Source organism: Oreochromis niloticus, linkage group LG3, assembly GCF_001858045.2.
Source record: "Oreochromis niloticus isolate F11D_XX linkage group LG3, O_niloticus_UMD_NMBU, whole genome shotgun sequence".
Taxonomy (NCBI): Eukaryota; Metazoa; Chordata; class Actinopteri; order Cichliformes; family Cichlidae; genus Oreochromis; species Oreochromis niloticus.
In genome coordinates, this window is record NC_031967.2 from 30,158,109 (window position 1) to 30,173,046 (window position 14,938).

The window sequence follows — 14,938 nt, forward strand, 5'->3', positions numbered from 1 at the left end:
TGGCGTAGGTGTTGTTGTTGTCCAGGTGTGAGAGGACAGAGTGCAGTGCGATGGAGACTGCATCCTCTGTGCTCCTGTTCTGGCGGTATGCAAATTGGTGGGGGTCCAGGGTGGGGGGGAGACAGGATTTGGGAGACAGGATTTGAAGTGTGCTAGGACCAGCTGCTCTAAGCACTTTGTGATGATGGGGGTGAGTGCTACTGGGCGGTAGTCATTGAGGCTAGATGGGTCGGAGTTTTTGGGTATCGGGACGATGGAGGTGGATTTGAAGCAGGCCGGTACCACAGCGTGGGCCAAGGACAGGTTGAATATGTCTGTGAGCACTCCTGCAAGCTCCCCAGAACACGCTCTGAGAACACGCCCGGGGATGCCATCAGGACCTGCAGCCTTGTGGACATTAATCCTGCTCAGCACCGCTCCTACATCGGTGGGGGAGAGAGTCAGAGGTTGGTGGTCCGGTGTCACGTCTGTTTTGGTTGTGGTTGTGGGGTTCCCTCGCTCAAAACGAGCATAAAAGTTGTTGAGCTCGTTGAGGAAGGAGACATCAGAGGATGTGGGGGAGGGTTTGGTGGTCCTGTAGTCTGTAATGGTCTGGAGTCCTTGCCACATGTGTATGGGGTTGGAGTTGGAGAAGTGTTCTTCTACCTTCTTTTTGTAGTGGTGTTTGGCTTTTTAGATGCTCCTCTTTAGATTAGCCCTGGCTGTACTGTAGGTGTGTGCATCTCCTGACCTAAAGGTGGTGTTGCGGGCCTTCAGGAGAAGACGAACATCCCGGTTCATCCAATGTCAGGGTACTGGGTCTCCTGACCCAGCGTGTTAATCCTTTGTGAGTTTTGTATTATTGTACTTGTGTGAGTTACTCTATGGTTTCTACTTTTGATCCCTTGTCCTTCATGTTTCTCTGTGTCCCCTCTGTTCTGTGTAAGTCTGTGTCTGCATGTTTGAGTTTCCCTCTGTGGCTTTCGGTTCTTAGAGCCCTCTGCCTTATGGTTTACGTCTCTGTGTTTCTTAGTTGCTGTCTCCACCGTGTCAAGTTCGCGTCTCTGTGTCTTACTTCCTGCTTTACCTTGAAGGTCCGCGTCTTATGTGAATGTGTTCAGTTTACGCTTCCTTGTCTCGTCTGTTCTGATTACCCCCTGTGTGCCCCTCTGTGTACCATGTACCCCAACCAAGGCTTCTGGTTGGGGTACATGGTGATCCGTTTCTGGGTGGTGATACTGTCTGTAGTTTTGGAGATGTAATCCAGTACAGATGAGGCGTACTGGTCCAAGTCTGTGTGGGTGAACATATTCCAGTCTGTGTTTTTAAATCTGTCCTGGAGCACTGTGTCTGTCTCCTCTGGCCACACTTTAATTGTCCTCACAGCAGGTTTCACACGTTGGATGAGTGGTGAATAGAGATTGACAGACCTCATGACTTTTGCGCATTGCTTTGTGGGTACCTGTGGCAACAAAATCAAAACACTGCATCAAGCGCTAGTATTTCCAGCACCGGTAATCAAAAAATCAAAGGAGTGAAAGGGTCAGACCCGTATGAGCATACAGAGCGGAGTAAGGACGTTAGCGTGCTGCCCAACTTTCATCACGCACATATTTATTATTATAAATATTAAGTGTGAGTGCATACACTCACAAAATGTTTATTAACTTCAGATCCCTGCAACAAGCCCAGGTCCAGTTTACTGGTGATTTGGACTATTCCATTTCACAGCTGTTGTTACATTTTTTTCTGTGTCTCCTGTACAGGCCAACACGTCTATTTGTTGTTTCAGGTTGTAGTATTACACAACATTTTTAGATCTAATAGAAATAAAATAAGTGTTTCGTAATTCATTCAATTTAGTGTCTTTATTTATAACTGGCATTATTGTTTCATTCTATTAAAGAATCTTACAAGAAAGAGGCAAAATTGTATTCCATTATGCTTTATTAGCTGCTTCGGTGAAAAACAAATCTACAATGCAAAAAAAGCATTGCAAAACAACAGACTGGAGAACAGTTATTCATCACTTGATTGCTTAAACACAACCCTTGGGCACATATATGCGAGACGTTTCATGGCTGTTTTGAACTCGCTCTCACTCTTAACCGATCAAATCTGGCTGTGGTAGCAGCTTTAAACTCGGTGTGACCCAGGCTGACAGAGGGCGCACAGTCTGGATCACATTCCTGCATTTTGTAGGCTGGTTGTCCTACAAAACACAACAAACATTAGCCCGCAAAGCCACAGTGAACAAAGCAGCATAGCGCAACGAATTCAATTCAAATTAATATAAGACTTATTTCTAACCTACATCAACAATTATGTTATGATAAATTACGTAATAACTACAACAGGATGTGAATGAGGCAGAGCAGAGCAGCCGAACACAGGCCCAAACATGACAACAAAGCAGGATTCAGGCTCTGTGAGAGGATTTCAAACAGAAGCTGGAGAAGAGAAAGGACTCTGTTGGACTGCCTACAGAAAGAAGGCAGCTGAGTCCAAGTGTTTCCATGGAGCCCAGTCTAACATTCATTTATACACTAACATACAGAAGTGAATGGATCCATAGTTTCAAATGTAGAAATAGTTCTCAGTTCATTTACAGAGTTCAATACAGTTCATGAGGAAATGTTCAAATGTTTCAATAAAGTTGAATTCTATTCTATTCTATTCTATTCAAAACAGCAGCTGAGAAGAAATCTGCTTCACAAAGTTGGATCCAATTTCAATAGTTTGTGATGCACTTGAACGCAGCGTGAGCAGTTCACTGCCTAACCCCACAGAGACTGTCAGTCTGGACTTTTCTTTATTTCTATTGGCTGTCAGTGAGATTTCAGCGCAATCAGAGACTGTGGGTCTGTGTATGAAGTATAATTCATGTGCAGTTGTTGAAGTTGTAGAATGAGAAATGGCAGTTTGGGGGTATTTCCTGCTCTCATTGTCCTGCTTGTGCTGATGAAAATGTTTATTGACGTGTGAATTCATTCTTCAACGCTCGATTCTGCCTGAACAACCTGAACACTTTGCTTATTTTTGTGTAACACAATTCAATGCACTGAAGCATCGACTTGTTCCATTATCAACAATGAAAACAGGAAACAGAGACAGCTGGCCTTCAAAGTAAAAGCTGCTTCTTTTGAAACGTGTTGGTGGTAAATTGTAAGAAGAGCTGAAGCACATAAATGATCTATGTGCCAAAATATTAAACACAGTTGATATATTTGTGTTGCACAGCTGAAGTGTGTTGAAGCTGGAGTGTTGTGAGTGTTGAGATTCAGGTGTAGATGTAATAATGTACATATAGCACAGTTTCCTGTTCCAGATCAGCTGATCACAGTTGGGCCAATCTGCTCTGAGCATGCTCAGTCTGAGTTATGGAGCCGCATAGTACGAATCACCATGGCAACGAGTAATTATAGAGCAGAAGCTCCGTGTGAACCTAGAGGAGCAGGAACATGAATAATGACAGTAGATGTTTGTGTGATGGAAGCAAATGAGTGTGTGATGTTCTTCAGTGTTGCACTTTGTAGACGCTCCCTGAGCACTGGTCTCACAGCCAGCTGCACATAGAGACCAGTGTTGTTAGTCCAGGTCAGAAGATGACTTGTTGGAATGAAAATGAGCTTGTAGTTTGTCTGCTTTAATAATGTGACTGGAAAAAGGTGTTGGACTTCAAATATGTCCGTTTCTTTCACACTTCACCTTTAAAAGTGAAGCCATGTGGTTCCTGGAAGGAAAAACACGACTTTTTCAAGTCTTTGTCCTGTTTTTATGAGAAATGTACGACTTTAATGTGAAACATTCAGAGTTTTTTCTCTTGTTGTGTTTGTTTGAAGCTGCTTCCTGTTGGCTTCAGCTGTTTGGAGTTTCCATTTTCTAAACTTCTACATTCTGAACCTTCTTCAGCTCTGAACAGATGATGAAACACTGAATGATTTCAAGCACTTTGTCTAATAAACTTACATCTTTCATTCTTTATACAGATTGAGTCGCTGTGGTTTGTCAGAGATCAGCTGTGATTATCTGGCAGCAGCGCTGAAGTCCAACCCCTCCCATCTGAGAGTGCTGGACCTGAGTAACAACAACAAGCTGCCGGATTCAGGAGTGAAGCATCTGTGTGGTTTCCTGGAGAGTCCAGGATGTGGACTTGAAACTCTGAGGTCAGTCAGCATGTTTTAGTTGTGCTGAGATGAATATGATGTGAAAGTTGTGCTGACACTAAACTGCAGACATCAGGCTGATATTATACTGATCCACACTGAGGATCTTCATGGTAAAGTCTGTTTTCATCTTCTCTGGTTTAGTCCATTGACTGCAGCAGAACAATGCTCACATTTCAAACAGTGATACTCAACGTATGGCCTGCGGCCCACACGCGGCCTGCCCACCTTTCCTGATTCAGAGAGAGGGGACCCTGATTAACTGTGTAGCTTCTTCCTCACAGTTCTAAGTATCAGACACAACAATGAATAATCCACAGCTGACTGTCTTTAGCAGGTCAAAGGTCATGACACACAGCAGTCTGTGAAACAGTTTGGAGCAGGAATTATTGCACATTTACAAACTGACACTGCTGCACGGCATGCTGGGTAATGCTAGCTGCTCAGGTATGGGTGTGCTAACGGCTGTGAGGCTCCGTGGCTGCAGAACACTGAAGAAGAGAAAAGAGAGGTGGAGGATGAAGAAAAGAGGCGGAGATGAAGCAGAAGTTTAGCTCCAGAGAGGAGCTGTGTCTGTGTGGCGGGGCTCAGGCAGCTCCGCCCACACAGTGACAGTGAAGAAGCAGGTGAAGAGTAATAAATGAAGACAGCAGACAGGATTTGATAGGCTGATGTACAAACATGTAGAATGATGGTGGCAGCTACAGAAACGGGTCCATACAGACTGAAGCGTGTCTCCTTTGCATCTTCCATATTTGATACTGAGAGTTTCCAGAAGAGCAAACATCAAACACGCCTCCAAACATGTGACGAGTCAGACCGACATCATTTCTACAGAGAACAGTGTGAGCTCTCAGCAGGTCACTTCAATAAGAAGGACAAACAGTGCAGCAGGAATGACTAAACCCACTAACAGTCTGATATCCCCGTCTTCCTGTTGTTCTACAGCATCATCATTAATGCTGCTCCACCACCATCACTGCAGCTGACCAATCAGCTTCTGTCACGTCATGTGACGCTCTGTGACTCAAACTGGAGAAATGCTAAATGGCTAACCTGAAGCTAACCTGAGAAACAGTCAAAGTACTGATGATTCCTACAAAGTGTGTGTGTTCAGTATGAGATGAGTGTGAATGAAACCATGGAGGAGCGGGCCGTGGCTGCTCTCACACACGTTTACTGCAGGGGCGGATCTACAGAAATGTTCTTAGGGGGCAAAATCAAAGCTGTTATTGTTGACACATGTGCAGCTGTTACATCCTGTAATATGCATTAAATATACATGTTTCATATAAATATAGTCTACAACTGTATTTTCTTCAGCCCACATAATGAAACAGTTCAGTCAGATAAAGACAGAAGGCCTTTTCCACGTCCCTCTGCTCAGTGTTAAAGTGCTGATGATGTTCAAGCTCAGGCAGCAGGAGGGTTTTCTAAGCATCCTTCACTGATCCACAACAAAGGTCCAGAGTTTGATCCCTCCTAGTAGGACAGGAAACATACTGCTAAGAGTTTCAAAGTGTCTTTGTAAGCAGACATGATTGAAATGAGCCAGTCTGAGTTTGGTTCCTGCAGTTTGTGCATCATAAACAGAGCTGAAGCAGAGGCAGCGTGTGCCTGCAGGTGAATGTACACTGCTGTTATAAGAGCTGTGGAAACTCGGGTCAAAAGGACGTAACCATACTGCTGACAGTTCCAGGACAGTCACAGAGTTACAGCATCATTTGTGACCATAAAGACAGAAAGCTCATCCAAATCCTGGGATTAACAGTCTGTCCTGGTGGTGTCCAGTCAAACACGTCTCTGTGAAAGCTTCAATCCAACAGGCTCCAAAATCTTTCTGCTCATTTCCTCGCCGGGTTCTTGATGCTCCTGTACCATCTCTCTGTCGTCCTCCTCACTCCCTCTTTGCACTCACAGTCTTTGTGCATCATTAACACTCACATGTGGAAAACCAAAGTTTGACTGAGCAGAAGATGATCATCAGTGACGCTGTCTTTGAAATACTCTTGTTAGGAATGTACGACTTTAATGTGAAACATTCAGAGTTTTTTCTCTTGTTGTGTTTGTTTGAAGCTGCTTCCTGTTGGCTTCAGCTGTTTGGAGTTTCCATTTTCTAAACTTCTACATTCTGAACCTTCTTCAGCTCTGAACAGATGATGAAACACTGAATGATTTCAAGCACTTTGTCTAATAAACTTACATCTTTCATTCTTTATACAGATTGAGTCGCTGTGGTTTGTCAGAGATCAGCTGTGATTATCTGGCAGCAGCGCTGAAGTCCAACCCCTCCCATCTGAGAGTGCTGGACCTGAGTAACAACAACAAGCTGCCGGATTCAGGAGTGAAGCATCTGTGTGGTTTCCTGGAGAGTCCAGGATGTGGACTTGAAACTCTGAGGTCAGTCAGCATGTTTTAGTTGTGCTGAGATGAATATGATGTGAAAGTTGTGCTGACACTAAACTGCAGACATCAGGCTGATATTATACTGATCCACACTGAGGATCTTCATGGTAAAGTCTGTTTTCATCTTCTCTGGTTTAGTCCATTGACTGCAGCAGAACAATGCTCACATTTCAAACAGTGATACTCAACGTATGGCCTGCGGCCCACACGCGGCCTGCCCACCTTTCCTGATTCAGAGAGAGGGGACCCTGATTAACTGTGTAGCTTCTTCCTCACAGTTCTAAGTATCAGACACAACAATGAATAATCCACAGCTGACTGTCTTTAGCAGGTCAAAGGTCATGACACACAGCAGTCTGTGAAACAGTTTGGAGCAGGAATTATTGCACATTTACAAACTGACACTGCTGCACGGCATGCTGGGTAATGCTAGCTGCTCAGGTATGGGTGTGCTAACGGCTGTGAGGCTCCGTGGCTGCAGAACACTGAAGAAGAGAAAAGAGAGGTGGAGGATGAAGAAAAGAGGCGGAGATGAAGCAGAAGTTTAGCTCCAGAGAGGAGCTGTGTCTGTGTGGGCGGGGCTCAGGCAGCTCCGCCCACACAGTGACAGTGAAGAAGCAGGTGAAGAGTAATAAATGAAGACAGCAGACAGGATTTGATAGGCTGATGTACAAACATGTAGAATGATGGTGGCAGCTACAGAAACGGGTCCATACAGACTGAAGCGTGTCTCCTTTGCATCTTCCATATTTGATACTGAGAGTTTCCAGAAGAGCAAACATCAAACACGCCTCCAAACATGTGACGAGTCAGACCGACATCATTTCTACAGAGAACAGTGTGAGCTCTCAGCAGGTCACTTCAATAAGAAGGACAAACAGTGCAGCAGGAATGACTAAACCCACTAACAGTCTGATATCCCCGTCTTCCTGTTGTTCTACAGCATCATCATTAATGCTGCTCCACCACCATCACTGCAGCTGACCAATCAGCTTCTGTCACGTCATGTGACGCTCTGTGACTCAAACTGGAGAAATGCTAAATGGCTAACCTGAAGCTAACCTGAGAAACAGTCAAAGTACTGATGATTCCTACAAAGTGTGTGTGTTCAGTATGAGATGAGTGTGAATGAAACCATGGAGGAGCGGGCCGTGGCTGCTCTCACACACGTTTACTGCAGGGGCGGATCTACAGAAATGTTCTTAGGGGGCAAAATCAAAGCTGTTATTGTTGACACATGTGCAGCTGTTACATCCTGTAATATGCATTAAATATACATGTTTCATATAAATATAGTCTACAACTGTATTTTCTTCAGCCCACATAATGAAACAGTTCAGTCAGATAAAGACAGAAGGCCTTTTCCACGTCCCTCTGCTCAGTGTTAAAGTGCTGATGATGTTCAAGCTCAGGCAGCAGGAGGGTTTTCTAAGCATCCTTCACTGATCCACAACAAAGGTCCAGAGTTTGATCCCTCCTAGTAGGACAGGAAACATACTGCTAAGAGTTTCAAAGTGTCTTTGTAAGCAGACATGATTGAAATGAGCCAGTCTGAGTTTGGTTCCTGCAGTTTGTGCATCATAAACAGAGCTGAAGCAGAGGCAGCGTGTGCCTGCAGGTGAATGTACACTGCTGTTATAAGAGCTGTGGAAACTCGGGTCAAAAGGACGTAACCATACTGCTGACAGTTCCAGGACAGTCACAGAGTTACAGCATCATTTGTGACCATAAAGACAGAAAGCTCATCCAAATCCTGGGATTAACAGTCTGTCCTGGTGGTGTCCAGTCAAACACGTCTCTGTGAAAGCTTCAATCCAACAGGCTCCAAAATCTTTCTGCTCATTTCCTCGCCGGGTTCTTGATGCTCCTGTACCATCTCTCTGTCGTCCTCCTCGCTCCCTCTTTGCACTCACAGTCTTTGTGCATCATTAACACTCACATGTGGAAAACCAAAGTTTGACTGAGCAGAAGATGATCATCAGTGACGCTGTCTTTGAAATACTCTTGTTAGGAATGTACGACTTTAATGTGAAACATTCAGAGTTTTTTCTCTTGTTGTGTTTGTTTGAAGCTGCTTCCTGTTGGCTTCAGCTGTTTGGAGTTTCCATTTTCTAAACTTCTACATTCTGAACCTTCTTCAGCTCTGAACAGATGATGAAACACTGAATGATTTCAAGCACTTTGTCTAATAAACTTACATCTTTCATTCTTTATACAGATTGAGTCGCTGTGGTTTGTCAGAGATCAGCTGTGATTATCTGGCAGCAGCGCTGAAGTCCAACCCCTCCCATCTGAGAGTGCTGGACCTGAGTAACAACAACAAGCTGCCGGATTCAGGAGTGAAGCATCTGTGTGGTTTCCTGGAGAGTCCAGGATGTGGACTTGAAACTCTGAGGTCAGTCAGCATGTTTTAGTTGTGCTGAGATGAATATGATGTGAAAGTTGTGCTGACACTAAACTGCAGACATCAGGCTGATATTATACTGATCCACACTGAGGATCTTCATGGTAAAGTCTGTTTTCATCTTCTCTGGTTTAGTCCATTGACTGCAGCAGAACAATGCTCACATTTCAAACAGTGATACTCAACGTATGGCCTGCGGCCCACACGCGGCCTGCCCACCTTTCCTGATTCAGAGAGAGGGGACCCTGATTAACTGTGTAGCTTCTTCCTCACAGTTCTAAGTATCAGACACAACAATGAATAATCCACAGCTGACTGTCTTTAGCAGGTCAAAGGTCATGACACACAGCAGTCTGTGAAACAGTTTGGAGCAGGAATTATTGCACATTTACAAACTGACACTGCTGCACGGCATGCTGGGTAATGCTAGCTGCTCAGGTATGGGTGTGCTAACGGCTGTGAGGCTCCGTGGCTGCAGAACACTGAAGAAGAGAAAAGAGAGGTGGAGGATGAAGAAAAGAGGCGGAGATGAAGCAGAAGTTTAGCTCCAGAGAGGAGCTGTGTCTGTGTGGGCGGGGCTCAGGCAGCTCCGCCCACACAGTGACAGTGAAGAAGCAGGTGAAGAGTAATAAATGAAGACAGCAGACAGGATTTGATAGGCTGATGTACAAACATGTAGAATGATGGTGGCAGCTACAGAAACGGGTCCATACAGACTGAAGCGTGTCTCCTTTGCATCTTCCATATTTGATACTGAGAGTTTCCAGAAGAGCAAACATCAAACACGCCTCCAAACATGTGACGAGTCAGACCGACATCATTTCTACAGAGAACAGTGTGAGCTCTCAGCAGGTCACTTCAATAAGAAGGACAAACAGTGCAGCAGGAATGACTAAACCCACTAACAGTCTGATATCCCCGTCTTCCTGTTGTTCTACAGCATCATCATTAATGCTGCTCCACCACCATCACTGCAGCTGACCAATCAGCTTCTGTCACGTCATGTGACGCTCTGTGACTCAAACTGGAGAAATGCTAAATGGCTAACCTGAAGCTAACCTGAGAAACAGTCAAAGTACTGATGATTCCTACAAAGTGTGTGTGTTCAGTATGAGATGAGTGTGAATGAAACCATGGAGGAGCGGGCCGTGGCTGCTCTCACACACGTTTACTGCAGGGGCGGATCTACAGAAATGTTCTTAGGGGGCAAAATCAAAGCTGTTATTGTTGACACATGTGCAGCTGTTACATCCTGTAATATGCATTAAATATACATGTTTCATATAAATATAGTCTACAACTGTATTTTCTTCAGCCCACATAATGAAACAGTTCAGTCAGATAAAGACAGAAGGCCTTTTCCACGTCCCTCTGCTCAGTGTTAAAGTGCTGATGATGTTCAAGCTCAGGCAGCAGGAGGGTTTTCTAAGCATCCTTCACTGATCCACAACAAAGGTCCAGAGTTTGATCCCTCCTAGTAGGACAGGAAACATACTGCTAAGAGTTTCAAAGTGTCTTTGTAAGCAGACATGATTGAAATGAGCCAGTCTGAGTTTGGTTCCTGCAGTTTGTGCATCATAAACAGAGCTGAAGCAGAGGCAGCGTGTGCCTGCAGGTGAATGTACACTGCTGTTATAAGAGCTGTGGAAACTCAAAAGGACGTAACCATACTGCTGACAGTTCCAGGACAGTCACAGAGTTACAGCATCATTTGTGACCATAAAGGCAGAAAGCTCATCCAGATCCTGGGATTAACAGTCTGTCCTGGTGGTGTCCAGTCAAACACGTCTCTGTGAAAGCTTCAATCCAACAGGCTCCAAAATCTTTCTGCTCATTTCCTCGCCGGGTTCTTGATGCTCCTGTACCATCTCTCTGTCGTCCTCCTCGCTCCCTCTTTGCACTCACAGTCTTTGTGCATCATTAACACTCACATGTGGAAAACCAAAGTTTGACTGAGCAGAAGATGATCATCAGTGACGCTGTCTTTGAAATACTCTTGTTAGGAATGTACGACTTTAATGTGAAACATTCAGAGTTTTTTCTCTTGTTGTGTTTGTTTGAAGCTGCTTCCTGTTGGCTTCAGCTGTTTGGAGTTTCCATTTTCTAAACTTCTATATTCTGAACCTTCTTCAGCTCTGAACAGATGATGAAACACTGAATGATTTCAAGCACTTTGTCTAATAAACTTACATCTTTCATTCTTTATACAGATTGAGTCGCTGTGGTTTGTCAGAGATCAGCTGTGATTATCTGGCAGCAGCGCTGAAGTCCAACCCCTCCCATCTGAGAGTGCTGGACCTGAGTAACAACTACATGCTGCAGGATTCAGGAGTGAAGCATCTGTGTGGTTTCCTGGAGAGTCCAGGATGTAAACTTGAAACTCTGGGGTCAGTCAGCATGTTTTACTTGTGCTGAGATGAATATGATGTGAAAGTTGTGCTGACACTAAACTGCAGACATCAGGCTGATATTATACTGATCCACACTGAGGATCTTCATGGTAAAGTCTGTTTTCTTCTTCTCTGGTTTAGTCCATTGACTGCAGCAGAACAATGCTCACATTTCAAACAGTGATACTCAACGTATGGCCTGCGGCCCACACGTGGCCTGCCCACCTTTCCTGATTCAGAGAGAGGGGACCCTGATTAACTGTGTAGCTTCTTCCTCACAGTTCTAAGTATCAGACACAACAATGAATAATCCACAGCTGACTGTCTTTAGCAGGTCAAAGGTCACGGCACACAGCAGACAGTCAGAAATCTTCTAACTCTGATCATTTATCAGTTGTGACACTTGATCAGAGGTGTGATCATCACAGCAGAGGCCTTTGTGTCAAAGTCACTGAGGATCAAACAGAAACACATGAAGCAGATTTTCCTCTTCTGCCTTTTTATAGCAGATAACCTTCAAAATCTTCTGCAGTCAATCAAAAACTGAAGCAAACCATGAATCAACATGTGAACATGAGCTGATGCTGCTGAAGTGAAGCAAAGTTACAGAGGTTTGATTACAGACACAGCTGAGAGTTTGTAATCTGTCAGCATTTTAAAAAGTTTCCATTGAACAGCAGAAACGAGGCTTTACTGTCAGAGGCCGACAGCACTGAACACAACAGCAGACTGGTGGCTAATAAACAGTGAATGATGCAGAAACAGATGTTTGAAGCTGTTCTTGGAGGACACTGAGAGAGAGAGAGCTGTGCAGGCAGGAACAGCCAAAGTCAGAGAGAATTCATCAGCATATTTATCAAACGTGAAGCAGAGTTTGGATCTTCTTTTGCTGCTGGTTCACTCAGTTTTGGTTGGAGACAGATGAAACCTGCAGCTTCAGGATCTGTGAGCTGTCCACTTTCAGGCCCGATGGCGTGTCCGTGTCCGTGCCGTCGAGTGAACGATCCACGCTCTGTGTTTCCATCTTTGTGTGTTTAGCTGCTCTCATTTACTGTTTTAGCTGTTTGCTGCTGGTTGAAATAGTTTGTGAGCTTTAAGCTGAGATTCTGGCAAAATACATTTATATTAAACATCGATTCAGGATTGAATGAATCAACATCGTTTTCTTCCAATTCAAACCATTTAAATGGGAACATGAATTTTTTACAGCCGCCTCTAATGCTGGGTAATGTCAGCTGGTCCATGTGCAGCTGGCTGTGAGGCTCAGGGAGCGTCTACAAAGTGCAACACTGAAAGAACATCATCCATAAATATTGAGGAATAACTGGACTCTCATACAGCGAGACACAAATGCCTTTAAACATCAGCTTATCCTGCTGATCCAAGTCCAACACTGAGTTTGTAAAAACATGTTTGTCAATCATTTTGTTTGGTTTGTGAGGAAAATGATTCAATAACTTGCTGCTAATACACAACATTTCATCATATTTCCTCATAACCCTCTTTTGTCTGACCATTTGATCCCATTTGAATTTGCAATAAAGGATCCACAGAGTTTGGTGACAATAATGACAGTAGATGTTTGTGTGATGGAAGCAAATGAGTGTGTGATGTTCTTCAGTGTTGCACTTTGTAGATGCTCCCTGAGCACTGGTCTCACAGCCAGCTGCACATAGAGACCAGTGTTGTTAGTCCAGGTCAGAAGATGACTTGTTGGAATGAAAATGAGCTTGTAGTTTGTCTGCTTTAATCATGTGACTGGAAAAAGGTGTTGGACTTCAAATATGTCCGTTTCTTTCACACTTCACCTTTAAAAGTGAAGCCATGTGGTTCCTGGAAGGAAAAACACGACTTTTTCAAGTCTTTGTCCTGTTTTTATGAGAAATGTACGACTTTAATGTGAAACATTCAGAGTTTTTTCTCTTGTTGTGTTTGTTTGAAGCTGCTTCCTGTTGGCTTCAGCTGTTTGCAGTTTCCATTTTCTAAACTTCTACATTCTGTTTCTTGTTTTTGTTTTTCTATTGTGGACTGCTGTCCCCCACAATGGAGCTCAGAGTTTTAGGGACAATTGTGTTCTTTATCACATTTTTTACGGCATCTGTGTCCGGAGAGCACGTGGAGGTCCGACCTCCCATTGTTTACAGCAGGGATCAGCTGTTTGCCCTCGGGGCCTCCACTGCCCTGCCTACCGCCGAGCGAGCCAACATCCTCTGTGAGGTGAGGAGGAAGAGACGCGGTTCTCGGGCCGGGATCGGGCGTCGCAGTAAAGTTAGGAGGTACCGGCCAGCGATTCCATCTGTTATTATGGGGAATGTGAGATCTCTCCCCAATAAAGTAGACGAACTGGCAGCTCTTACCCGACATCAGAGGAGCTACAGGGAGTGTAGCGTGATGTGCTTCACAGAGTCATGGCTAACTGCGCTAACTCCGGACTCACACATAAACATGGATGGTTTTCATCTGATCCGGGCCGACAGAACAACAGAGAGTGGTAAGAAGAGAGGAGGGGGGGTCTGGCTGTGTTTGTGAACGATAGATGGGGTAACTCTGGGCATTTATTTATCAAAGAGACGCTATGCTGTAAGGACATCGAGCTGCTAGCGGTTAGCATGAGACCGTACTATCAACCGCGAGAGTTTACACACGTGATTATGATAGCTGTGTATGTCCCGCCCTCTGCTAGCGCTGCAGCAGCCTGTGAGGTCCTGCACACTGTAACCAGCAGACTCCAAACACAGCACCCTCAGGCCCTTTTCCTGATCTCTGGGGATTTTAATCACATCTCCCTGTCCTCCACTCTCCCCACCTTCACCCAGTATGTTACCTGCCACACCAGAGACAATAAAACATTGGACTTATTGTATGCCAACACCAAGGAGGCATACAGCTCATCACCTCTCCCTCCCCTGGGGGGCTCAGATCACAATCTGGTTCATCTCCAGCCTGTGTATAAACCTCTAGTACACAGAGAACCAGTAGTGAAACGCACAGTAAGGAAATGGTCATCAGAGACTGAAGAGGCCCTGAGGGACTGTTTCCGTTCTACTGTGTGGGACAACCTCTGCAGCCCCCTGGAGGATGACCTCAACAGCATCACACTCTGCATTACGGATTACATGAACTTCTGTGTGGACAACACCATACCCATCAAAAAGGTATGGTGTTTTTCTAACAACAAGCCATGGATAGATTCTGAAATTAAGGCTCTCCTCAAGGAGAAGAAGAGAGTCTTTAGATCTGGAGACAAACAGGAGCTGAGAGTTGTTCAGAAGAAGCTGAAATGGAAGATAAGGCAAAGAAAGGAAAACTACAGGAGGAAGATGGAAGAGCAGCTGCAACAGGACAACATCAGAGGGGTTTGGAACAGCCTGAAGACAATCTCAGGACAAAAACCAACCCCCCAGGCTGCAGGAGACTTGGGGTGGGTGAATGACCTAAATAAATATTTTAATAGGTTTGATCAACCACACACCCCTCCCACAGCATCGTCCCCCTGCTGCAATCTCCCTCATCTTCAGGGACTGCCTGTCCTTCATCTCAGGACTTCACACCTCCCAGCTCCCAGTCATCACACCCTCCCCCGGCTTCTGTGG

At 44.8% G+C, this 14,938-nt stretch overlaps 1 protein-coding gene across 3 annotated transcripts in view; it reads left to right on the forward strand.

The window, feature by feature from the left end:
- Nucleotides 1-14,938, forward strand: part of LOC102078974 (NACHT, LRR and PYD domains-containing protein 12-like) — a 95,634-nt gene that overhangs the window by 25,700 nt on the left and 54,996 nt on the right. Inside the window, exons 13-15 of one of the 3 annotated variants that reach the window (XM_025905471.1) lie at nucleotides 3,969-4,145; nucleotides 6,369-6,545; nucleotides 8,770-8,946. The exons of 1 other annotated variant lie outside the window; for it this stretch is intronic. In XM_025905471.1, the coding sequence (XP_025761256.1) occupies nucleotides 3,969-4,145; nucleotides 6,369-6,545; nucleotides 8,770-8,946 (531 nt within the window). Of the gene's footprint in view, nucleotides 1-690; nucleotides 728-3,968; nucleotides 4,146-6,368; nucleotides 6,546-8,769; nucleotides 8,947-14,938 lie in introns of those variants that run through there. One more of the 3 variants, XM_019352770.2, reaches the window with a different exon arrangement.